The following is a 25,676-nucleotide window of genomic DNA, read 5'->3' as shown; positions in this document are numbered from 1 at the left end:
ATCTCCTAGGGAATCCCACCCTCTCCCCACCAATGCGTGTTGAAGCTGCCTTCTCCCCTCCTTCATGGTCGTCCATTCTCCTCATTACTGGTCGTCATTTTGCTGTAGCGAATAGTGCACACGGCGCTGGCGGACTCGTACGTCACCCGTTCATGGAGCGCTCCCTTGGTCCATGCGAAGAGATCCAATTCACGTCAGATGTCGCGTGATTGATTCATTCACAGTCGCATCCGTCATGTGAATCCAGCAGTGGCCAAAGATACGTCGTGGACGAGTCGTGCATCCGTGAATGGACTGTCTTTGCAAAGATTTGAACGTTGGTTGCAGGTATTTCCGCGAGTTGTACGTGCAGATATATATATATATATATATATATATATATATATATATATATATATATATATTTTGTTTCTTTCCTGGCTGTTGTAAGTGGGGGTGCGGGTTATACACCGAAAAGTATGGCACGTGGAGAGGTGTCTGCTGGTATATGTGGAGAGGTGTACATTACTTGCTTGAGGTCATTCTGCACTGTCGCTCAGTTAACAAGGTATGTCCCATTTACAGGCTGTCCACCGCCAGGGAAACCCTGGAAAGCCTGGAGTTGTCAGGGAAATTGGCAGTTCCGGAAAAGTAGGTGGAAAGACTTAATCTGGTGTCCCTGTTCTGAAAGTGAAAAGCTTGGCCGTGTGTATTACGTTAATGATAGTAATAATTAATTGATCCAGCATAGGTTAATGTAACAAACGGGCCTGGTTTGCAACATGCTGGAAAGGATTGTAAAATAATTGACAGGGACAGTAACATTGTACTTTGGAAAACTGCCATGCGGATTGAGTAGTAGCTGCTGATGACAACATTCGTGGGGCTGTACATTTGCGGAGGTTTTGCCTAGTAACATGTTTGGCGCGTGGGAACAAAGTGCGCAACCCTATTCCCTGTGGGAGCACTCAGAAGGGGCTCTGCTCTCGATCGATTTACTTGGATGAAATTTGAAGTGTTGCCAACTGCAAACATTAATGCGATAAAGCACTTTTCTCTAACGTGCGTGAACAGTGCTTTCCCCTTAAGTGCCTTGTATGACCATAACAAGTGTGACCATAAATGTGGCCATACAAGTTAAGCCTGTACACCTGGTGGCAGTGTGATGTTGGTGCATTGTCTGTGGGCATCTCGGAGAGACGGACTGTCTTGAGGATCAGTGACATGCTTGCATGGTTAAAAAAGAATGGCTGTGACTGGTTTGGTCTCCCGCTTTCTGTAGCTTCGTGTGAAATCATGTTGCCAAAGTTCAGCACTGTGTGGCAGCTGTTTGCAGACAGTTGTGCTGGTAAAAAAACGGTGACAGTTTTCTGGTCAAAAGAGCTTTTGTTGTGATATACCGTGTGGTACAGTAGCCGTACGATTTTCCGGACCACGCGGGGACTAAAAAATAGTTCTGAAAAACTCGATCACCCCCCCTCAAAAAAAAAAAAAAAACGAAATTAAGTTGGCTTAAAGTGGCTTAAGAAAATCGCTTGGAGACGATCAGATGTGCTTGGATTTGCGAAAGAGTGACAAGAGCGTCACCGCTTTGGTAATACTTTGTTGGTGAAGGTCACCGTGGAAATGAAGAAAGGAGTCGTGTTTCTTCGCACCACTTGGCTCATGCGGAGGAACAGAAAGTGTCGCTGATCACAAATGCAAAACCGCACAAACACGCAAAATGATGCGTCTCCGAGACACGAAGAAACTAGCCACGTTTCTTCGCGCCCCTTGGCTCTCGCGAAGCCGTACAAATGCACAAAGATGCGACGTCGTCTCCGAGACACATCTGCTCTGTGGACGACACCACGTGCAAAATAGCAACCAAAACTTTAAAGAAGAAAAAAACAAGACAGAACTAGCATTATGTAATTATGACAATAATGCTGACTGAAAAGGAAAGAAAGAAAATAAAAAGTGCCGTCCCCTGGGGCGTTTTGTCGGCCAAGGAAGAGTGGGCATGGCCTCCGAGACTGGAGGATGACGTGCGCCTCGCAATCTTGGAAGCTATAGAGCGGGCCATTGGAAGCCAAGCCAGGGGAAAATCCAAGATGTCCTCCAAGATCAGGTAGCGCGGCTCAGAACAAGCAATTTAGTCCATAAATCGAACTTAGGCACCTAAATTTGTTCGAAAAAATTGGTCATGAAATTGCATTAGCTCTATGGGATTTCTGACGGTGCATTTATGAAGTCCGGAATATGCAAAAAGTCCGAATTTTTGGAGTCTGAAAAATACGTCGGCTACTGTATTTACATTCATTAATTCATCACTCATAACTGCATTCAATGCTGTATTCTCGGGGGAGTAGGAGAACCTCTAGCTATAGAATATTGGGAAAGAGCATAGACTTAATTATTAGAAGTGCATGTAATGTTTGCTTATTCTTTCTTCCTTTCTTCTGCTGCACAGCCCTCCAACGACAGCACCTCGGAAGGTGCAGACCAGTTACTGGGCGCTGTTGGGGGATCGGAGGAGGCGACGTCACAACCCTCGTCGCATCCGCCACAATCGTCGCGCAACTGTCGGCCTCCACGCCTCGGCCTGCTGGGCGGAGGCGAAAGCTCACTCAACAACGGCACCACGGCCGCAGCCACGGGCTGGGGTGCGCCTCCCCCTGGGCCACAGGGGGGCTGGGGCTCAGGGGCAGCCCAGTGGGGCGGGGCTGCAAGCACGCGCGGGCCCGAGTACGCTACCGGTGGCCCAAATCCCGGTGGGGATGCGGGCGGTGCAAGCTCCCCGACCAAGCCCACAGCAGCAGCAGCAGGCAGCTGGGGTCAGAGCACCGTCACCAAGGGCGCCGAAGCATCGGACCCCAAGAGCACCGCAGTGGCCACACGCAACGTCATGGAAGAGCCCATGTCAGAACTGCGACGAATGGCGGCTTTCAGCGAGGGTTGGGGCCAAACGGTGAGGAACGCTTTTCGGCTGCTCTCAATAAAGTGCATGCGTGCCATAAGCTTTGGTTGCTGAAGCAGAAGAGAGGTCAGGGAGAAATGGAAGTCAACAAATTGAAAGGAATACAGTGGAATGTTGTTAATACGATGTTCACGGGAACTGGAAAATTAAAACGTATCATCCAAAAATATCAGCCACGTCGGCCATTGCCTCTTGTAATCTAGCGCGCTCAGGCCTTAGTACTCTATAAAAGTTGCTGGAAACTTGATTGTAGCTTGTACGATCAGTAGTTGACCTTAGCTTTCTTGAAATTTCATTCCTGTATGGACAAGTGCCCGAATCTCATGTGAACCTTGAAGATTTCTCAACTCTTTTTACAGAGAGGATAGGCTTAGCTGCTTCCTTTATTTATAAAGAAATAGTGCACTGCGAGAGCAACTTTCAGCCCAACATGGTGAACCGATTGATACTTGCTGGTGGCCTCGATCCGAGCTGAGAACACCGGTTTGTTGTTGTTGCAGCCTATAAACCAAGAGACGCCCTGGGATGTGCCGATGTCGCCAGGGACCAAAGAGCCACCCACGGGGGCGCCCTGGAGGGCTCCCGTCAACAATGGCACCGAGGTCTGGGAGAACCATATGCGTAGCGCAAGAGCTGGTGGCAACAAGCAGCCCAACCCACCTCAGTCAGCGCAGGTGAGAAGGCGGCTACTTTTTAAAGTGCAACTAAGGCTGTTCTAGATTTGAATGGCATTAAGTCATCTCCAAATTGAATGGATGAAAGTTGCAGGTAACATTTGCATAACTGTATTCAGCAATGATTGTTCTGTGCAGATTTATGTACATTTAAATGATCCTCTTAGCTATAAATTATGAGTGTGAATATTCGAGAATTTGGAATATTATCTAATGTTATACATTAGTATTCAGTTCGAGAACTAGGTATTTGAACATTCTCGAATGTTTCATTGAGTACGAATATTCAAAACAAATTGCTGTCCCAAAGGAGTCTTGTTACTGCATTTATTCAAATACCCTGCTGATACATTTTTCACGGAAAAAACGTAACCCGAGAAACAGGAAGAATTGAGAAATGGCAGTGGTGTTGAACTGCAAACAGTATTATTTTAATTCTTGCGTGTGAAATAAAGTCGTAGTTTCGTCCAAAGCCGCAGCATTGATTGCGATAGCAAAATTGGTAGACAGCTATACAAAGAAAGGATAGTAGTTTTATCGTCCGTACAAGCTTGTAAACATTTGCATATTAACTACAGTATTTACTCGATGTAAGCACCCGTCACGGAAATTTCCCATGTATGAAATGCACTCGCGTGGTTTTTCTCTCTCCCCCCCCCCCTCCCCCCCACAATTCTTTTTAGACATCCAATTTTGGGGGGGTCAACCTACATTCGAGTCGACTTACAATCGTGTAAATACAGTACTAAATAAATTAACAAGCATGGTGTCACGCGCACACAAGCAAACATGAATACATCTCGCTCATTGACCGCGGAAACGAACTGTCAAAACGTTTTGCTGGAGACGGAAGCGTGCCTTCGTGCAGAATGCAGACGAAGCGCGCCCTGTCGCAGATTACGTCCTGCTTCGGTCCACTGGAACCGTTCCGCATTGCTTTCCTGGCGAAAATCCTCTCCTTCTGTTTGCGCCAGTCCCGCTCGCAAGTTTCGGGTTCTCCGAACGCCCGTGATGCAGCCAGATTTCTGTCCGTCTTCGAGCACATGATCACTTTCCTTTTAAATGCGGCATCATGATGAACTCGGTACTTCATGCTGATAGAGCAGACGCAGAGAACATGAAGACAGACGTTAAACTATTGCCTAAGCACGTGTACTGCAGCACACGGAGGAAGCTACGGCATGCTACAGTAGCTAGGCTCGACGCACGTGCGAGGCGGCAATTTTGAAATGCCGAAGCAGATTTAGGGTCGTGTTAAAAGTGCGTGTGCGGTATTCGTTAGAAAGCGGCACTATAGTGGCATCGCCCATTTGGTGCCATTATGATAACGCCACACCGCGTGCCAATGCTGCACCATACCGATACTACCGATACGACGCAGGTCAAAATGGCGACATCCCTCGTGTACTTCAGTTGGCCATACTGGTGCGGCTAGTAGCGGCTGCGATACTGACTTTTCTAGATGGCGCTAACTATGCACCATATTTATCAGTTTCAGTTTAAAACTGGCGCGTTTTTTAAAATCCTCGAATCTAATCCGACCCTAGAGTTTCGTATATGATTATTTGAAAAAAACTATCGCCCTAGATTCAAATAAATACAGTATAGGGCGAGGTTTGCACTGTCATGAAGCCATGCCTACATTCACAAACTTGCACTTCACATGTTGAAGCTCCCTTCCTCCCATTTTGCACTTTGGCTGAGTTGGTAATTCAATGTTATGGGCAATCCCCGCTGAATCTGAATAATCCATCAGCTACACTATATCGTCTGATATTTGTGTGCCTAAAGTTCTTTTTTGGGGGGGGGGGGGGTTATTACTCTTGCCTTATAATTGAATAAGTACGATACTCCCGCCATGAATGAGACGAGGCTAGCCAGGACGTGCTTTCAGAGAATAGGTGCAGATTGTTTTACGAGCCTACATACATACTATGCATTGTTTACTTCGTGTCGACCGAGACCTTTTGCGTGCAAATTGCCCATCTTTCGCTTTTATGGGTACTTCTATATATTTAAAATTGTCAACACAACCGTGACTACATGTTGACTTCTAAAATTTGGTGGTGCACTCCTGTAAGGCATTTCTGCTTTCGTGCACCATGGCTGTTGCACCAAAGTGTGAGGCTGAATGTTAGGGCACCCAATCTGAAACTTGTGGTTTGTCCGCGAAGGGTTCCAGCCAGTGCTCTCAGCAGCAGCCCTGGGGCAGCCACACCCCGACCAGCCACATTGGGGGAACCTGGGGTGAGGAGGACGAGCCGCCTCCTTCGAACATGTGGACCGGTGTGCCGACCCCGTCCCAGCAGGGCGGCCCCCGTCCACCGCCCGAGGGCCCTCACTCATGGGGCGGGGACCACCACCGAGGCGGTGGCGGAGGAGGAGGAGAAAAGCACTGGAGTGGTGGTCCACCCCCTCCCCCGGGTTCCAATTGGGGTGGGCCCGACGACCGAGACTCGCAAGGCCGCCTCTGGGGCGGCGGCGGCGGTGGCCGGCCGTCGCACAACATGGACGATGGCCCCAGCGGTGCTTGGGGCGGCGCGCCCAAGGGGGCCGGGCCCCCTCCCAGCGTGGGGACCTGGTCGCCCGTGGGCGGACCCAACGGCAAGCGAGAGCCGTCTGGCTGGGAGGAACCATCACCACCGCCGTCGCGTAGGCCAGTGACCAACTATGATGACGGCACTGCCCTCTGGGGCAACCCTACGCGACAGGGCAAGGTGGGTTCTGCGGTGGGTGCTGTTACTCGTACCTCTCGTTGGAACAAACATAGATTAAAAACAAAAGAATTGCCCAACTGGCTGTTCCTAATTGGCTGTTTTCATCAAAGCACCTGTATTGGTGTGTTAGAGAACTGCTGGTTGAGTGAATGGTTGCACCGTTATCTGATTTGCTGACCCATGTCCAGGAACTGGTGTCTTTAAACGTGTGCATGCTCTGCTTTCCGAACCCTATAGCCTTGGTGATCTTGCTAGCTTGAGTTGATCTCTTGTGTGGTTTTGTTTAGTTGAGAAAGTGTTGGAGAGATGTCCTATTTGATTGCACATTGTGGTTGATGGCATGTCAAGTGTCCTGATCTTCTTATGGTGTCGCAACAGCAAGCTAAGAGTGTCGTTGCGCTTTCAGGTGTCGCACTGGAAGGACATGCCTTCGGTGAAGTCTATCAGCGGCGGTGGTGGTGCTCCACCGGGCATGCTTCGAATGCCAAAGGAAGGAGTGTGGGGCGGCGGCGGAGGAGGCAATAAGGGCCCTCGCGGAGGCGGTGGTGCCAACTGGGGAGACTCCAGCTGGGAGGACCACAACAAGGGCACCTGGGGCGGTGCTCCTCCGGACCAGGCCTACTGGGCCTCCAAGCCCAAGCCCTCGTGGGCCGACGGGCAAATCGACACCTCCACCTGGGGCGGACCTGCTAAGCAGGTGCGGATTTTCTTGCCACCACTCTTGCCTTGAGCTTGACTGGCTTACCGACGCCGCGGGGGCATTCCTGCTGTTGATCGAGAGGTCACAAGTTCAATTGCTAGCCACATCGCAACGGGGGGCAATATGCAGGAGTAGATAGTGTAATTTATAGAAAGCCACAAGGGAAGGGGAAAGCAGAGTGAAAGAGATGGAGGGTATTGAGAATATTGGTGCAATGATTCTGGGAGCCGCTTATCTCCAGAATTGGTCAGGTGTGTATGACAGGTGCATGATAGGTTAGGAACAGAATAGAGCGAAAGGAGACCTTATGTTACAGATTTTGGAAGGTGGCCATCAGTCTGCACGGTTAAGTCTGAATTTTAAGGCCTGGCTGGGTCAATTCTGAGCAGGAAAAAATGCGTACCATGTGTGACAGTGACATTGACTCCATGTGCTGCGTTGTGTTTATCATTGGTGGTGCTTTTCTCGTCTTGACAGGGTGGCAAGCCTCTGACCAAGGACCTCATCTATGCCAGCAAGCAGTTCCGTATCCTCGCCGATATGGGATTCAAGAAGGAAGACGTAGAGAACGCTCTGCGCATCAACCAAATGAACCTCGAGGACACACTAAGTGCGTACCTTGTTTTTCTTGCTGGATTGCACGCGAAAGCCAAGGGGGCACGCTGCCAAACAAAACCTTGCCATACGCTAATTTTGCCCCCTTGGCATATCAACTTGACGACTTGGCCTCTTAGAAAATAAACTTTGTAATTTGTCTCGATGGAAAATAAATTATCCAGATGCCCACATTGCTCTTTCACAAGTACGGTTTGCAGTGAGGCCAGTTATTTGAAACAATGGCCTCCTTATAAAAGAGAATTTCTGTTATAACAATGCAACGTTACTGACTGCACAATGAAAAAAATATTTAATTACTGTGATTATGACAACTTACTAGAAAACACTCAAAGCAACATCCTATTACCTTGTCTTTTTCTTGCAACTGAGTGTCCAGTACCTTGGACTAAAGTTGTGTAAATTTGACACATTTATCAACAGTCTATCATAATCTATGCCTGAAGGGTGATATTGAAAGTGTAGTGTCCCTGGCTAGCACAAAGTTCATAATTTGCATGTTGTTTGCTGCTGTGCTTGCAGTCGACTTGAGGACCATGGCCACCAGGGGAAATGGCAATCAGGACTCGGGCCTTTTGGATGGCTCGGATTGTGGCTTCCCGGTCGGGGGTCGTCCCAAGATGCGCCCAGACGAAGACTCCCACGGTCCACTGGGGGAGGCGCCCTTTCCGGGCTTCCACGGTGCCGGCGGCTTCCAAGGGCTGCCGGTGTTTGGTGCCGGTTACGGTGGCGGACAGGGCTTCAAGCCTCCGCAGGTCAAGGTACGAATCGTCCCTCACAGCCGCTTCGGTCATTGCGCGCTGGTGTGGCTCTGATCGGTGCAGAAGGGGCTTGCTATAGTGGTGGCAATCACAGCTGGTTAAAGATCTGAAGACCTGCCAATTGGACTTTTTTAATGTATGGCTAGTGGCGGAGTGAAAACAGGTGAAATTGACTACTGGTTCTCTGTTTCCTTCAACTTTAGCCTGTACTGTACACACCAGCGTGCTATATTCATTTCATGCCCACTTGAATCAACAAGGAGTGCGGACTGCCTCCAAACAGGGTTTTTTTTTTTTTTTTTTAAAGCTTTGGACACATGTCTTGCATGTGGTTGTAAGAACCAGTTATGAGAGACAGTCATTTGTTGTTGCTTTGCTGTTCTAGCCACACAAGCTTGACGAGGACTTCTGTGTTTAAACTAAGCATTTTTGTTGCAATTTCTAATTGTATTCATCGGTTGGTGGTAACGGCTCACACTTGTGTCTCTTGCAGGGCTCCAACCAGGGGTCAAACGCTCCAGCTAGTCTACTTAACAGCACGGGGATGGGCGGGCAGAACTCTAGTCTCACCGTAGGAAACAGTATTAGCAGCCTCAGCCCAGCCCTCGTGCAGAAGATTCTCCAGCAGCAACAGCAGCAACACTTTCCCGTGAGTGTCTCAGTCTGGTGATGATGATGGCCTTTGTGACCCGGGGATGGGTGGTATTTACCGTATTTACTCGATTCTAAGCACCCCCTTTTTTTCATGATTGCGATGCCCAAAGCGAGGGGGGGTGCTTAGCTGCGTGCGAGCGTCACGAGGCCGCGCGTCTCTGCAGTCCGGCTACAGTGTACTAGAATGGGGGATTGGGTCCAGCGGACGCCTTAGCAAGCGCCCAGGGTGAAGCAAAAAACTCGGAAAATGTGGCAGCGCTGCCATCACCTTATTCTGAATCTGGCCAATAAGCTCCGGCTGTTTCGGCAGCGCCCATTGGCTAAGGTGAGATCGCGGGCTGAGTAGATGTCTGCTCGACGCACCGTCGTTGTTGCGTTGTTTGCGTGCACGAAGGCACGCATTTCTATTTTCCATTTTATTTAGAATAGATCAGTGGGGAATAATATCAGTGTTATCGCCACCGAGTATCCGCCTGTCAAAGCTCCATGCAGCTGCGGTAGGGTCGCCGACACGACAAGCGTCCGGCCGGGCGAGCGGGGTCGCTCATTCGGGAGAAAGCGACGGTTGCGCCACCTGGATTTTCAATAAAAAATGCCTCAGCGCAGAGCCACGTTGGACCCACTCCCCCAATCTAGTACACTCTAGTCCGGCTGTGCGGCGAGATCGCGCTGCAGACGCCGTGCCACCTCGCAAGTCCGACTGCTCCGGCTACGCGCGGCGCGCGAGTGTCACGAGTCACGTGCGTCTCTGCACTCCGGCTGTGCAGCGAGATCGCACCGCGGACGCCGTGCCAGCTCGGGACTCTGACGGCTCCGACTAGGAGAGTGAGCAAGCGCGCTTGGCGGCCTTGGCTACGCACTCTTCTTAACAAATAGGAGGGTGCTTAGATTCGCATGCAAACTTTTTTCCCAATTTATTCGCGAAAATACGGTATTTTAGCAAGGCAAGCCAGACTGGTTGCCCAAGTGGCAGAGCACTAATTGCTGTCCTCTCTATACAGGGAAATGCTGGTGGTCCAGCCGGCATCGGGGCTCGCCTGGGCCAGCCAAACGTGCCGTCTGCAACGCAGCTGCGTCTCCTGGTGCAACAGATACAGATGGCAGTGCACGCTGGACACCTCAACCCACAGGTGAGGTGTCCCCGCAACATCCCTGCATTGCAGGAATTGCTCTGCATGCTATCTTTTGCGTGTGGCATTTGAAAGCTTTTCTACAGAACAGAGTCGTAAATTATTTTTTAAAAACAAGCCGTGTTTGTCTCGCATAGGGAACATGTTCAAGTATGTTGTCACCAAACTTTAGTATATTGTGGCATTGACGGTAGTATGATTTACATTTTAAGTTTGGAAGGTCTGCATATTGTTGCACACATGCCACCGTGATGTCAGGGGCGTCAAACCCCACAATTTGATTTAGCCCACACCTCGCAAACGAAGACGCGTGGCGTCACCGCCGTCTGCATAAGTTGATGCCAGCTTTCACAGTGCACTTATCCGCGCCGTTTCTTACAGATTCTGAACCAGCCGCTGGCTCCACAGACCCTCCAGCTGCTGTACCAGCTGCTGCAGCAGATCAAGGTTCTGCACGCGCTGCAGCAACAGCAGCAGATTGTGCACAACAAGGGGCCGCCCAACAACCCACTGCAGGTCAGCGTGCAGCTGACGCAGACCAAGCAGCGCATCCTCAACCTGCAGAACCAGATTGCTGCTCAGCAGGCTCTCTTCCTCAAGCAGCAACTGCCTCCGCCTCCGCAGCCCCCACAGCAGGTCAGCCACTCGTTTCTGGGTCCTGGCTAACTGAACAGCGGCATCACTGCTCCGATAGGCTGCTTTGCACAAGTGTTGCTACTTCAGTGCCAACGAGGTTTTTCCCCCAGAATCCTTATGCGTGGCTCATAGATTTCAGTTATTGTTTCAATAGGGCAGCAGCAGTGGCTCATTTCGGGAGACGCAGATTTGATAGGGCAGTACGAATTGTAGCAATTAATACTATACTTATTGGATTATAAGGCAACGGTGTAATCGGGGGGGGAACTTGAGTATGTGCACCAATATAAGGCGATAGAGTAGCCTACCGATTATCGAGCTTCCGCGGGGATCGCTTGAAATACCGAACTCAACTACATGGAGTGCAGGCTATATGCAAATTTTACCTTTAGGTGTGGCACCACAGCGTGCGCGGCCGTGAAGCCACACCTAAAGGCGAAATTTGCATAAAAGGCGGGGGACTTCGAAGATAAAAATTCTGGGAAAAAGCTCGCCTTATATTCGAATAAATACGGTAATCCTTGGAAGGTGAGGCAGTGCTGTATTTTTGTGCGTATAACCCTAACAGGAAATAAAAATTTTTTAATACTAAAATAGACTAGAGGTGCGACAGTGAAAATTTTTGCTTGCTCAAGGCGAAAATTATATGACCTGGGGTGATTCAGATTATTCTGAGGCTTCCATTTACTTGATATATCGGGCAGTCTCCGCTGACTCTGAATAATCCGTCACCTACTCTATATTGCCTTATGTCCTAATCGCCTTGTTAATGTCTTGTTAATTACCGAATGACATTTGTACGTTCTTTCACAGGCGCTACCCCAGACTGTTCAACCTATAGTTTGATTTATATGGTAGTTTGCAAGCTTATTTTTTTCCATTGGATGATTGGTTGGCAGAATCAACTGTTTTGCCAAATGCTCCTGCCAGCTATAACGGCGCATTACTTGGTCAATTACTTGTAATAAATGGATGGTCAGCTGGACAAGTTTAGGATAGTTCATGTGAAAGCAGGGCAGCCGAAAGAGAACGGGAACTCTAGTTTCAACCGTGTAGTACCTGTTGCTGGGTGGCCGCTGTATTTTCGAGCATGGAGTAACGAGACTGTGCCATGTTCGTTTACCTACTGGAGTGTGACTGGGACTTTTAACTGGTGCAGGCCCCACCTCATGTTCCGCCGCCTCCCACCGGACTGGGCGGCCCAACGCCGCAGGACTTCCTTGGAGCCGGCAAGCCCGGTGGCCCCGAGGGCCTGCACTCTGACTTCCGTGACCTGAACCTCAAGGACGCTGTGTCGCAGCAACAGCAGCACCAGCAGCAGCAGTCGCGCCTCAACCAGTGGAAGCTGCCATCGAGCCTCGACGAAGAAAACAAGGCCCCGCAGCAGAACGGCGGTGGTGACTTCAGCAGGGCTCCTGGTCCCGCCTCCAAGGCCGGCAGCCTCTCGTCATTCCTCGGTGGTGCTGACGGACCGTGGTCCTCGGGAACCTGTTCTCAGGACGGCTGGCCCGACGCACCACCCACCACCAGCTGCGCAGGCGGCACCTCCTCTCCTGGCGAGGGCAAGGACTCTGGTGTCGGTGGCTACAGCCTGAGTGACCTGGTGGCCGAGTTTGAGCCCGGCAAGCCGTGGAAGGGCGCATCTGCCCTCAAGAGTGCGGAAGACGACCCACACCTGACGCCTGGAAGCGTGGTGCGCTCGCCCCTCTCGGTGAACACCATCAAGGACTCTGAGCTATTTGGCGGCAGCTGGAAGCAGAGCCCGCCTGGAGGGGAGGGCTCGCTCGTCGCCTCTCTGGCCTCGCTGACCTCCAGCACCTGGGCGTTCACTCCAGCCATGCATGGGTGAGTGGGCCTATGCTTCCGCGCTTAACCTCTGTGTGCTCCTTCTCTCACTAAGTGCAGGGAGGTATTAATTATTTTGTGTTGTAACCAGTAGTCCCTTCGCAATCTGTGCTGTTGACACTGGGATCTTTGTTAAGAAAGCACACGTGACATTTGACTTATCCCGCTCTCTTGTGACACCTGTGCTCATCATGTTCTGGTGTGCAGGAGTGGAAATGGAAGCGGCGGCTCATCCAAAGGCAATGCTTCCAAGAGCAGTTGGGGTGGCAGCTCGGAGCATCAGGCGCCGACAGACCCGTGGAACGTGGGGCCCAAGACCCGTGGCCCGCCACCCGGCCTCTCCTCGGGCTGGGACCAGCAGCAGGGTTCCAGCTTCCTGATGCTCAAGAACCTGACCCAGCAGATCGACGGCTCGACGCTCAAGACGCTGTGCATGCAGCACGGACCTCTGCAGCTCTTCCACCTGTACCTCAAGCATGGGCTGGCCCTGGTGCAGTACTCGTCGCGTGAGGAGGCCGCCAAGGCCCAGTCGGCGCTGCACAACTGCGTCCTCTCCAACACCACCATGATGGCCTTCATCCCGACCGAGTCGGAGGTGGCACAGTTCCTGCAGCTCGGCAGCAGCCAAGGGCAGCACCCCTCGTCGCAGCAACAGCAGCAGCAGCAGCAGCAACACCAGATGGCCTGGGGTGCCCCCACGAATGCCTACCACCAGCCGCCGCAGCGCCCGCCCCTGCAGTATGCGCCTGGTCGCCCCAGCAAGCAGCCCACGGAGCCGTGGAACACCACAGCCCCGCCCCCGGTGTCGTCGGCCGCGGCCGTCTCGTCGTCCAACGCCAGCCACCTGTGGTCCTTCCCTGGGGCCGGCGGCGGGCTCTGGGCTGCGCCCCAGACGAGCCAGGCCGGCGGAGTGGGTGGCTCCAACCAGATGGACCACGACCACGGAGGCCCCGGAGGGCCCCAGTCCTCGCTCAACTCTTTCCTGCCTGGTGACCTGCTCAGCGGCGAGTCCATGTGAGTGACGACCCCCCTTCCTCGCGGCAGCGAAAGAAAACCCGGAACTACTACAGTGACGACGAAGGAGGAGCAGCGCCCGTGAGCCGGTGCCTTGCCGGCCCTTTTTGTGATAACCGCTTCTTTGTGGGGGGTGCTGGGCCGGAGCCCTTGCCCCGCAAGCGGCGGGACTCGGCGGCCGTGTGCCGCTTCTGCCGCGTGCCGCCTGGGTCTGTGTGTGTGTGCGCGTTCATGGGTCTAGCGTCGTGTGCATGTCCTCCCCCCACCACCACCTCCTCCTCCCCCCAGCCACAACCCCATTCCCTCTGCCGCCGCTGCGCGCCGAATGCCAAAACGACACAGACCGGCCTTTATTATTGTTTTTTTTTTTCTTTTCAGTCTCTCGTTTTGTCGCGTGTATGTGTGTGTGCATGTGTGATTGTGTTATGCTTGCCTGTCGCGAGTGGGAAAGTCAATCAAGATGAAATGAAGAAAAAATAGTATATACACAAACACACATATAAAATATATATATATATTGATATTACACATATATATTATATATATATATATTGACCACCTTTTACACGTGACTAAGAATGTAAAAAAAAAATGGGGAAAAAAATCCAAAAAAAAAAAGAGAGAGGTAACTACAGAGAACACTGCTCTTCTGCACAACGTGTCTATTCAGTTTTTAATACCGTTGACGAAGTTTGGTCTTCTGGCAAGCACAAGTGGGGGAGGATGTCTGTCAGCGGCGTGCGACGACTGCCAAAGTGTGATACCTTCATGGACAGAATTTTTTTTTTCTTGTGAACATTGTTTTTATTATCTGTGTTGCAGTAGTAGTCACCATTCCCACTGCTGCTAATGTTTTTTTTTTTTCCTTCATGGGTTGCTTGTTTGTTTGTTCATGGGTTGCTTCATGGGTTGCCGCCCTCAATTGCTCGATGCCCACGTGCCGAATCAATGATTTCTGCCGGAACGTGTGTTGCAGTCGGTCACCAGGGGGCACCAAGTGCGGTGCTGCGTCGCCGTCGGCGGAGAACAAGAAGTGACCTCTGTAGTTGAAGACGATCTCCGTATTGTCCGGCCACCGGAATCGCCCGTGATCGAACCGCGGTGCTGCAATTTTTTTTTTTTTTTTTCCCTCGCCCTGTCGCACTGTAACGCGAGGCACGGAAGTCTGGGCTGGGCGGGCTTGCCTCTGTTGAAAACCAAAAAAACCCACAAAGATATGAAGTGCCAGATTTATTGCCGTAGCTCCTTGTTGGGACAAATTTTACGCTTAAGAGGCAGCAGGCGTTGCTGAAAAGAAGCCTTAGAAACACCGAACGCGAGCGCCTCTCTGGCCCTGCCTACTGGGCTCGGAAGACGTGTTGTTTTTCTCTCTTCGTGTGTGCAAGCTCTCGCCTGATGTATGGGGAGACTAGTGTTCTTCGGGGGGCTGGCATGGTGCCACACCCCATCAGCCATTCGACACAGGGCTCTGTCGACTTTTTTTTTTTTTCTCATCTGGTTTTTCTTTTCAAAGGTCGCCCGATTTCTCGGTCTCGTCCTCTGGGTGCGAGGTGGAGCTATGGCAGGCTGGCATCTCGCTGCATCGGCAGTGGTGGCGGGCGATGTGTGTGCGTGCACCGCACCAACATATCCGAGCGTGCAGGGCACAACCGTATTCACCCAGTCATGCATGACATTTGCAATAACGTGGGGTGGGGGCTCTCAATAGCAAAGTGTTCCGCTTTTTCTCGTGTTCACCAACCGTTCCTGGGTGTGTGGTTGTTTTTTTTTTTACGAGAGGTCAACCTCTCCACGGTTTTTCCTTCGGTTTCTCATTGCAATTCCCGTGCAACCTGCGGTGCACTGCAACACGCCGCCACCGCTGCCGCACCTGCCAACGAGCTCCCACTACCCATTTGTATAGAGACGGAAGAAGCTTGGAAGCGAGATCACATATCTAACGCTCGGGACGCGAGGCCCGCTCCTGAGCATCCTCGTCTGGCCGCTGTCGCAAACTGTCCCTTCGGTTGGCGACTTCTCTCCGATTGCAAGTTGTAAATTTTTTTTTTTTTTTTTCCCCGTCTCTCTCTGGAAGGGCGGCGCCCCGTTTCCCAGAATGCGCACATTGTCGGCTCCACTCCGCTTGCCGAGGGTCGCCTTCCCTTCTTGTGCCGCATCGGTAGCTCAAGCCCTCCTCCAGCCAACCGCCCTGCCCGCGTCGACGGGACTTCGAGGGGCCGGGAAAGGAGGGGGCGCCACTGGTATAGACTCCCCCTTTTTCGCAAATGCAGGGGCTCCAACTCGTACCCCCCCTCGCACCCTTCCCTAATCTCTCCCGATTCCCACAAAGTGCTTCAGGGTGTGGAGTGTTGGGGTGGAGGGGGGGAAAAACACACATAAGGCCCAACATCTCTCTCTATATATATATAAATATATATATATACTAGCGCAATGCCTCTTCTCAGGCACACTGGTGTGGCAATCTATGCATCTTGTGCGCAAACGTGCAATACATCTCCTGACCTGGTCTGTGTTATTTTTTTTCCCCAATGTCAGGGTTGGCAAAACTTAACACCGTAGAAGTGAGGAGGAAAAAGAAATGTCGAAGTCTAGCACAACTCTTGCACTCAACATTTTTTTTTTCCTCTCTCTCTATCTCTGCGTTCTGGTATTTCCGCGTTGTTGCAGTCCGTGCCAGCGATGAGGCCTCCTTTTTACACCTGCGATGCCTCGTTCTTCTTGAGTTCGTCGTCGACTCTCGACTGTTCTCTTAAATCTCTGTGTGCCGGCTCATGGTTGCACCACATCAATCTTGTGTTCCAAGAGTCCGTTGTGAAGATTGCAGAGCAGCTTTTTGTCACAGGCAAAGGACAGCAGTACGTTTCGTGTGCCGTTTTCGTGTCCCTGTTACTTTTGGTGCTTTCATTTCTTTCGGGTCACAGCGGCTGTGCATAGCCTTTCCGTCTTGACTTGGTTATTGGGCAGCTCTTGATGCCAGGAGACACCTTAAGTGTTTCTCTGCTTCTCTCTCTTTTTTGTGTACTTAAAGCAATGATCACTTGTAAACTTGTGGCCAGCTAGTGTGGTTACTTTAGTTGTTTTTTTACCTTACCGTGTCTCCTAATCTTGCATGCACCATTGTCTCACTAAGTGGTCCTTCGATGTTCTTTAATGTCCCCGAAGCCAGCGATCAAAAGGGTTGACTTCTTTTTGTTATCTCTCGTCTCATCGCTGTCTCTCGATGTGTGTTCGCATCTGCCTCGGACATTTCTCGTTCTGCCCACACACGGCTATTTCTCGTTCCTTTGCTGAGAGTATTTTAATGAGTCACTCGAGCTTCTTGTCTTTCCGAAGTGCGCGTCGCGTTTGTCTTTCTTTATTTTTTTATTTTTTAGTCTTGCTTCTCAACGCTAACACAGTCGCCTCAATGTCGTGCGTGCTCGGCACGTTCTGATGCAGTTTAAAAAAAAATACAAGCGAGGGGACGGTTGGTGTAGTTTGGCAACGTAGCCTGGGGCCAAAGTATAGACGAAGCCTGGAGAGATGAGGGCGCTCCTCCTTGTAGCCCTTGTTCGTCCCTCCATTACAAAAAATGTTCGGCTCTCTCTCTCCCTCGCTTTCGTTCATCTTGTACAGATTGTCGGTTTGTGCGTGTGTTACATATGTGTGCTGTGTTTGTGTGTGTACATATATAAGCTACGCTTTTTAGTGAGATTTGGGGAGCTTGCCCGTTCCCTCCCTTTGGGCAGTTTAGGGAGCGGGGCGGGAAGGTGCACCCAGCACTACTGTTGAGAAGAAAAAAAATGAAAAAAGAAAAAAAAATGAAACCCAGCCCGTTGTCACGCTTTCTTTGCAGGGTGAGACTTAGAGGGATGGGTGCCAGAGAGTTGCCATGTGCATTTTTTCGGGGGCCATCGCGGACGACGTGTTGTCCCCCGTCCCGAGAGCTTTTTGTAGAAAATGCAATGACTAAAGAACTAAAAAAGGAGAGAAAAATCCGTGCCTTGACCAAACAAGGTGCGGAACCAAAAAAAAAAGAAGAGAAACGACATATATATATTATATGGAGTTCGGACAGGTGCACTCGCTGCGTGCAAGTTGTTCACTCGTTTTTTTTGGGGGGGGTGTCTACGTCGTGGGGGACCTAACCTTAGCAGGGGGCGGACCTGTCGCTTTCCAGAGCCAAGTGCATTAGTGGTGGAATCTCTCTTGCGGCATCGCGTTGTGCACGGGTGCTTTTGTGGTTTTCCTTGGGAAAGGTGGCGGAGGCTCATGTGCACCACCTTGTCTCGTGTGCGTGTGTGTGAGCGTTTAATGTTAACACGTATCAAGTCTCTTGTCAGTGCGGGACACGGGCAGCGGAAGAATACCTTAAAGAAGACAAGCACCTAATACTCTAGTGTAAAAAAAAAAAAAGTAAGAGGCCACTGGCACAGCTGCACGGGATCTGCTCAAAGGAAAATAGGCGGGCACTCGGGTGCAGAGGATGCGCATCGTTCCCTGTCTCGCTCGACCAGCCTTGCTTGCCCCCGCCCCGTGAAGCCGCCAAGGGAATGTTTCTCGGACGGGGGCAATGATTAGTCACTTCTGCCTAGTGAGCAGTCAAAGTAAGAGGGAGGCTCGCCACCCACCCCCCCCTCCCTCGACAAAGATGTTTTCGGGTTCTTGCAAGCCCTTCTCAGTTGTGTACAAAGTTGTCTGGGGAAAAGGAGGGGGTTGCACCGTCGCAAGTGTCGTCTCGCGGCAGCTAGCATCGATTCCAGGCAAAACGCGTGCTGGCATTTTTGGGCAGGGGGTTTCGATGGGGATGGGCAGGGGTGCGAGTGTGCATTTGCAGGTGTGTGGTACAAGGGTTGGGTGTTTTGGTGGGGGAGGCAGCGTTACAACAAGGGTGGTTGTTTTCCAAACTGGTCTCAGTAGTAGCAGCGGCACGGCCGTCTTGGAGAGGTTTGCTCTCATCCTTGAGAGTGCGGTGAAATGAGATTATGTGGGTCGATTTGGGGCGGGGGGGTTGCTGGTGCTCGTTTTCCCCCTTGTGCCGGCTTGTGGGGGGGGTGTGTGTGTGTGTGTAGCGTGCTTGTACATAGTTAGGGGCGTCCACTTCCTACACTACTTTGTTGTTTGGGGAAAATCTCCTCCATGCCAAAGCTTGGTGCTTCCCATGCCGGGACGCTCTGAATTGCATTCCATTTTCTAGCCGCACAGGTCAGGTGTTCCTCCAAGAGGGGCTGGTTGGGGATCCTGTGCAAATGGGGGGGCGGCGAGGGTTTGGCACGCTGCATTGCGCATGTCCGTAGCATTGCGTTGGGTGCGGAACGATGCAGGCACGGCAGCGTGATTGTTGACGCACTGTTGCAGGTTCACGCGAGGGGCAGTGGGTGGGGCAGAGGGGTGCGTGTGCTTGCAGACTAGAACACAGCTGGGGATGCATGCGCGTATGCAATCTGGCGTTAGTCTCTCCAGCTGCAAAGCCCGAATTTGAGTTGCTGAAATGCCGCGAGGACAACAATTGTTTTTTCTGTGCCTTAATGTGGGGAGGGGCGGGGGGTGAGAAAAAAAGTTTCCACGGGAAATGCAAGGCCCGTTCTTCTGCCAGGGTTGGTCAGGGCAAAGTGCATGTCTGGTTCGCCTTTCTCGCCAGCAGAAACGGGAGGGAGCAACGGTTGACCGTCGGTGATGGTCTTGTTCGTACTTCCCGAAGCGGTTCCGATGACGACACAATGCCTCCGATGCCTCTCTGCACGGGTTGAGCTGTTTTATCCGTTTTTAAGTTGATCCATTACTGCCGACCTCCATTGCCCCCTTTTCCCGTGGTCGAGAGGCCGCAGCCTTCCTGGCACAGTTTTTGAACTACTGGCGCACGCAGCCACGTTGGGGGCAGGGGAAAGGGCAGGGGTGCACACTCAATGTGATCTTTCAGATGCCCGCAAGATTTCTCTTGTGCCACTCAGCTTTTGCATGTGTGTGTGGGTTTGTGTGTTTGTGTGTGTGCATGCGTGTCATGCTAGTTCCCCAAATTTCAAAAGGATTCTCGTCACAGCTAGCTTTATATATCCAAATTTGTATTCTTATTTCGCGTTTATCACAGATATTCTGCCGCAGGGGTATTCCCGCACCTAGTGCCATCCTAAAGAGATCCTTTTTTTTTGTATGTGTAGCTTTCGAGTAAAAACATTTTTTTTTTTCTTTTTGTCGTATTGTGACATTGCCGTGGCTGTGAGGGCTGTCCAGTCGCCTTCGGCCCTAGTTACATGTGGAGCCCAGGTGCTTCACACCCCAAACTTACCTGCGGCTTCACTCCCAGTCTTTTTTTTTTTCACTCGTATGGTGCTGGAAAGATAACTCACAGAAGAACAAACAGAACAATGTGTGTGTATAGCTTTAAGAATTAAAAAAACAATACCAGTACACAGTGGCAGCAATCACGTGTTAACGGACGCAGTTCCACCTGTAGAATTGCTCGAAAGCTCACGTTTTTTGAACTTCTACCCCCTCCTCCTACTCCACCTATGCGAGCTGGTTCGGGGGTGGGGGTGGAGTCATATCGAGACCTCGTGTATAGACTTTCTGGTCGATTTGCCGCCATACATGGTACTACTGCCAAGCCCATTAGTCATTCAGTGTCGTACACGTCTTGGCTGCTCAGCGGTCTGGTCGTCGTTGTTGCTCGAATTGTTGAAAGTGCTTGTGCGGGCTCTTCGAGTTGGGGAGAGCACAATCATGACTTTTTGGCCAAGGCGGGTTTGTTTCCTCTGACGGGCTTTCCAAAGCGGAACAATTAGTTTGTAGCAGCTGACCAGTGCGAACGGGCTGCTTCGGTGACGCAAGCATTTATTATAAAAAAATAAGCCGAAGGTACTCAAACATTGTAGCTTGTGGCAGGGTTGTGTGTGTCTGGTCGTCACAGGTCATTCTCTCTTATTTTTTCTTTTGTAGTGTTCTTTCTCCAAGTTTGTTCGCCTGCAATCGACGTAGCTGATATTTAGGCATTGTGACTTGGTGGTGGTCGGCCCGAAGCGTGTCTTTCTCCCTCGAAACGGCAAGCCAAAAGAAAAGTTAAAATCTCAAGACTACCTCCTCCTCGCCCGGGAGAAGTTGTTAGTTCTGCCGCAATGCGCGTCTTTTGCCGATGTACACCGTATACCTGATCAATAATCATTGTATTGTCCCGTTACTCGCGGGACAGGTTCAAGCAAAGCTCACTTCATTTGTGGCCTGAATCTTGCAGAAAAAAATAATAATAATAAATGAATATTTAATGTTATCTCTCCCGCGTGCTATGTGTTGCTTGTTCCCCCTTCCACCCCCCCCAACCTGCTCACGCGTGTCTTGTGTTGGGGCGAGAACCTTTCCTCCTGTAGGGATTCGTCCATCAGCTTCTTCCAAGTGTGTTCAGCAGTGAAGTTTATGTGCCGATTTTAGTTGCTCTGTGGCCATTACCACAGGAAATTTTTACCAGTGTTGGGGTTGTAGGGGATGGGGTCTCATGCCACGGGGTTGGTCCTTGCAAAACTGTTGTACCATCATACCATGTGCATTTCTTTATGTTCGAATGACCTCTCGTTACACATTATTAGGTACCTGCTTGGGTCGAACTTTGAGGAGGAGAAAACAGGCTTGGCAAACTCTTTATTTTTTTAGACACTTAACTAGGTCAACATTTAAGAGTGATGTCCTCTCTCACTGCTTTGGGGGGGGGGAGGGTCAGAGTCTCTCGCCATCGATTCCACACAAACATGGCATGCCTTTTCGAGTCATTTTTTTTTTTTCTTGCCCCCTTTTGCATGGCCATGTTTTTACAGCCCGGTGGCTTAGAGTGACTCGTGCATTGCTTTTACCCCCAAACTCATGCAAAAAAACAAAAAAAAAACAAGCACTGTCTCTTCCAAAAATGTGAAATGTTTTAACCACTGACATGCTGTGGCACTCCTCTCGGCTTTCTCGCAAGCAGCCATTGCGAAATAGCACATTTTTCATTAGTATTTCTGTGGCAAATCACAAAGCAGAACATGAACAAAACAAAAGTAAGATACGTGTGTAAGTGCGTGCAGGCCTTTGCAAGCATGTCGGCAAGGGTCATCTCCCGGGGGCAGCTGGCTAAGGTTTTAAATAAGGGTGACATGGGGGAGGGGGGGGTCACGTTCAAGCGAGCTCCATGTAGGTCGAGAATTACACGTCAGCCACAACTGTGCCGGCATGGGTAGTGTTATTGGGGAGAGGGGTCCAGGGAGCAACGTGGGGTATTGGGGGGGGGGGGGGGTGCAGAGACCGTGCCAGGTTTGGCCACAGGGCAGCAGTGGACGATGATCTCAAAGTAACTAGCCACTACACTAACCGCTGTGTGGCACCCCCTCCCCATTTCTCTCACCTGTGCAACAAACCTCCCCACCTCCTGCCATTCCCTGAAAGACAATCAGGGCAAGCGCTCTCTCTCTCTCTCTAGCGCGTCTCGAGTAGCGTTAGTTGCCGACACGGCGCATGCCCCCCCCCCCCCCCCCTGCAGTGCTGATCACCCGCGTGCCAAAGCAGCAGCAGCCAGGAGAGAGAACGCCTAGTCATAAAGCGGCTCCCTCTGCAGCAGCAGTAAGCACTAATTGATGCAGGGCAGCAAAGCAAGCGCTTGGACCATGTGCCTTTGCCACAGCTGTATCAACCCCCCGCCCTGTGACCCCTTCCTCCTGCATCTCTTACTTAATGCAACACTTGATGACATCGCTGATCACAAGGCAGGCGTTCGGGGGGGTTGGGAGGTGGAACACGGAAATGTAATCCAGAGAATGGAAGCTGCGTCTGCCACGACGACATCTTGCCACCTCCGCGAGAGCCTGGTGCATGTGCTGTGTTAGGGGGAAGCGGGATGCGCGAGCTTTTTGGGCGGAGTGCGTGGTTGGTACCTCGCTTACTACTTTCTTCGTTCCCTCGCACTGTCCGCTCTAACTGCGTCTCGGTGGTGGTTGGTGGCAATGTTTGAGGGTGGGGTTCGGGAACTCCTCGTGGCAAAACAAGGAATTGTGTGAGGGAGGGGCAGGGGGGGTTTTCCTCCTTGAGTAAACACAATATTGTCTGACGATGAGGGGGAGAAAAAAAACACTTGTTGCCAATGTGATTTTTGTTGGTGAGATATGTGCACAGCAATTGTTACTATGAACTAGTATTCCTATTAATCGCTCGTATATATTTTTTCTTGCGCGCATGGCGCATGAGTGTATAACGTGTACGTCCAGGATAAAGGAGGGTGTGTTTGTGTACGTGTCTCAAATCTATGTGTGTCATATGCACGTCGGCACATCATTATTATTATGTAAATGTGAACACATGTTGTTGGAAAAAGGTTTTTTTTTTTTTTTTTCAATATATCCCCCCTCCCTTTTGATGTCTCAGGGTTTCCAAAGATGTGATGATTTCGACATACTTGCGTGTGGTGTTCCTTTGCAACCGTTGCTGACTTTTTTTTTCTTTTTTTTGCTCTCGTCAGCTAAGGAGTTTTGTTTTTAAGTTATTGTGTTGCTCGCGCTCTCCCTGTTCCCCTGACTCTTGTGTTCTGCCGTTGTTGCCACCGCCAGACAGCGAGCAGCAGAAGAGGACGTTTGTCCTTCCTAACAACAGTGGTGGCCAGTTGAAGGAACTGTTGTGTGCGATCAATGTTTCTGACAGTCCGCCCAACCTGCGGCACTTGCAAAGAGAGGCTGCCGCTTGCCCGCGGCGACTCGTGCCAGGATTGTGCACCACCGCCGCCGCCAAGAACGTCTCTGCAACGGCAACCACCATTGCAGTGGAACAAAGCAAAAAAAAAAAAAAAGTGTCAACGGAAGGGGAAAGAAAACGTGTCTCCAGGTGTTGCTGCTCCGTGCGTCTGTATGCGCGCATGTGTGTGTGCGCCGCATTTTGCTGCCTCTCCAAGTGAAAAACGGACCTACTTCATTCCGAGACTCTTAGCGGGTGACGCGTGCCACGAGCAGGCGCTTGCTCGGCGTGCGTACGCTCGCGCTGGGTGCAATTTCGACTGGGGGCGCGCGAGTTATATGACAAGCACTTGTGTTTCATACTGTTTGTCCTTTCCGTGCACCCATGCATGTATGTTTTTCATTTTGTCTTGTTGATGAGAATTTAACGGGAGGGCATGCCTCCTCGGCAGCTCTCTACTTGCTCCAGTCCCCAAAAGATGGAAAAAAGAATAGCGCTGTGGTGCCACAGTCTCCAAGGCCCCCCCCACACCTCGTAGCAGAGGTGGGAGGCTCACTCGGGCGTCAACAGTTTGGCGCAAGTGTGGTGCACGCAATTTTTTTTTCCCCTTTCTTTCGGGGCATTTGTTTAATTTCTTCCATCTCTTTGTCTTTGGTGTGCGCGTCCAGGAGGTTTAGTTTTATAGCAACGATATGAAAGAGCACTGGTTGCTTATGGTCCCAAGCACAGAGCTGACATATTAATGAGTGTTGTGTCGCACATGCTGAGGGAGGGGGGAGGGAGGGGGTTCTCCGTTCAGAATCCCAGCCGATGCAATGCAACTGGTGACGGGGAAGCCGCGTCCGCCACAGAACATTGTGGGGACGAAGTCATTTATGGGATGGCACGTTTTGTCGAGGCTAATGGGAGATTTTTGTAGTCTTTAAAAAGATGCTAAACAACATTGCGGTTGCTCCTTTGATGTGCAACGTGCCCCTCAACGCATGCAACTATACTACAGTACTACTTGCAACTACTAACGCAGCAAAGAAGAAAAAAAAGCAAAGGGTGGCATTCTTTCTATCCAAGAGAGTGTGACAGCAGCCAACACATTACCAATTGATATTGATGCACTTAGTGAAGATATTTTAATCTCAGGTTGTGTTTACCTGCCTCTTCCCCCTTACTTGCGGTGTGTTGTGTTAAATGTTTTTTTACCTGGCAATGTTCTTCCACACGGTGTTGCGAGGTGTGGGTTGAACCTTTGATTTTGTTCAGCTCGGGAGGGCACAGCCCTTTCCCCTTTTATTTCTTGCATCCCCTCCCCCCTATTTCCCCTCAGTTTTAACTGATTGCAATTGTGACATTTGTGTTTTTTAGATGACATGTGAAAGAAAAATATCTCACTGTGGTGACAAAAGTGTGCATTTCCAAGTTTATGCTTTTTTTTTTCTTGCTCCTTGTGTTTTTGCTCTTTTTTTTGTTGTGTTTACATGTACATTTGTTTCTCTAGATTAAGTATAACAATAATGCATTGTTCAATTTTTATTATTTGTTGCAACATTTTTCCCTTCTTCTTTATCCCCATGGGACCGTGCTCTTTAGTGTCCACCAATACTGTATATTATTACCACTAACTACCACTGTTGTCGAGGTGTGTGTGTATTTGAGGAAAAAAAAAGTGACAAGGAAGCAACAACAACAAAAAAAAAAGCGTGCGACACTTGACAAACCAAGGGTACATATAGATATTTAAGGACACGGCACCGCGGGGAACCCAACATGTGATTCAGACTGCTAGTTCAAAACCCAAGCCCCTCGCTTTGTCTGGGGGGCTCCGTGTTCGACGTGGAAGAACTTGCTTATTCAGGGGCCTTCTCACACCAAACACACACACACACACGAAAGTTGTAGATGGTTTTATTATATATACATATTATATATGCGCGGAGAATGATGCTGGCCGTACTTGGACGACGACAAAGATACTGAAAAAAAAAAAACCTTGTGATGTGTTGATGAATTTATTGTATTGTAATAGCAGTCAACTTTCAGGCATTAAAGGTTTGTGTAATATGTGCCTCCCACTGGTCCCACTTCGTTTCTTGTCTCACAGGCGCTCTGCGTCTTGAAGCTTGTCTTCGGGACTGGCAGTGTGTGCTTGTTAAGATCGTGAGTGTTACTAGATGTAGTAAGGTTGTGCAAGATGGTGTTCTTAATGTCTCATTTGTATGTAAAGCCAAGCTTTACACGTTACGTTCCTTGACAGTGGCCGGTGGGCAAAGGAAAATTTGCAAACTGAAGTCAATGCACTTGTGCAAGTTCTTGTGTAACACCAAGCAGTGTGTGT

General features: G+C 50.5%; 1 protein-coding gene across 3 annotated transcripts in view; it reads left to right on the top strand.

The window, feature by feature from the left end:
• Positions 1 to 25,413, top strand: part of LOC119453039 (protein Gawky-like) — a 32,438-nt gene extending 7,025 nt beyond the window's left edge. Inside the window, exons 5-16 of one of the 3 annotated variants that reach the window (XM_037715016.2) lie at positions 565 to 630; positions 2,432 to 2,929; positions 3,439 to 3,612; positions 5,787 to 6,329; positions 6,736 to 7,026; positions 7,507 to 7,639; positions 8,167 to 8,405; positions 8,899 to 9,054; positions 10,061 to 10,189; positions 10,571 to 10,825; positions 11,985 to 12,670; positions 12,878 to 25,413. In XM_037715016.2, coding sequence (XP_037570944.1) covers positions 565 to 630; positions 2,432 to 2,929; positions 3,439 to 3,612; positions 5,787 to 6,329; positions 6,736 to 7,026; positions 7,507 to 7,639; positions 8,167 to 8,405; positions 8,899 to 9,054; positions 10,061 to 10,189; positions 10,571 to 10,825; positions 11,985 to 12,670; positions 12,878 to 13,688 — 3,981 coding nt within the window. In that variant the 3' untranslated portion in view covers positions 13,689 to 25,413. Of the gene's footprint in view, positions 1 to 564; positions 631 to 2,431; positions 2,930 to 3,438; positions 3,613 to 5,786; positions 6,342 to 6,735; positions 7,027 to 7,506; positions 7,640 to 8,166; positions 8,406 to 8,898; positions 9,055 to 10,060; positions 10,190 to 10,570; positions 10,826 to 11,984; positions 12,671 to 12,877 lie in introns of all 3 variants that reach the window. The other 2 variants (XM_037715015.2, XM_037715017.2) reach the window with 2 other exon arrangements.
• Positions 25,414 to 25,676: the final 263 nt, after the last annotated feature.

The sequence above is a fragment of the Dermacentor silvarum genome, chromosome 5 (genome assembly GCF_013339745.2).
Source record: "Dermacentor silvarum isolate Dsil-2018 chromosome 5, BIME_Dsil_1.4, whole genome shotgun sequence".
Classification (NCBI taxonomy): domain Eukaryota; kingdom Metazoa; phylum Arthropoda; class Arachnida; order Ixodida; family Ixodidae; genus Dermacentor; species Dermacentor silvarum.
The sequence above is the reverse complement of the archived record's forward strand: the minus strand, read 5'-3'. Positions and strand labels throughout refer to the sequence as shown.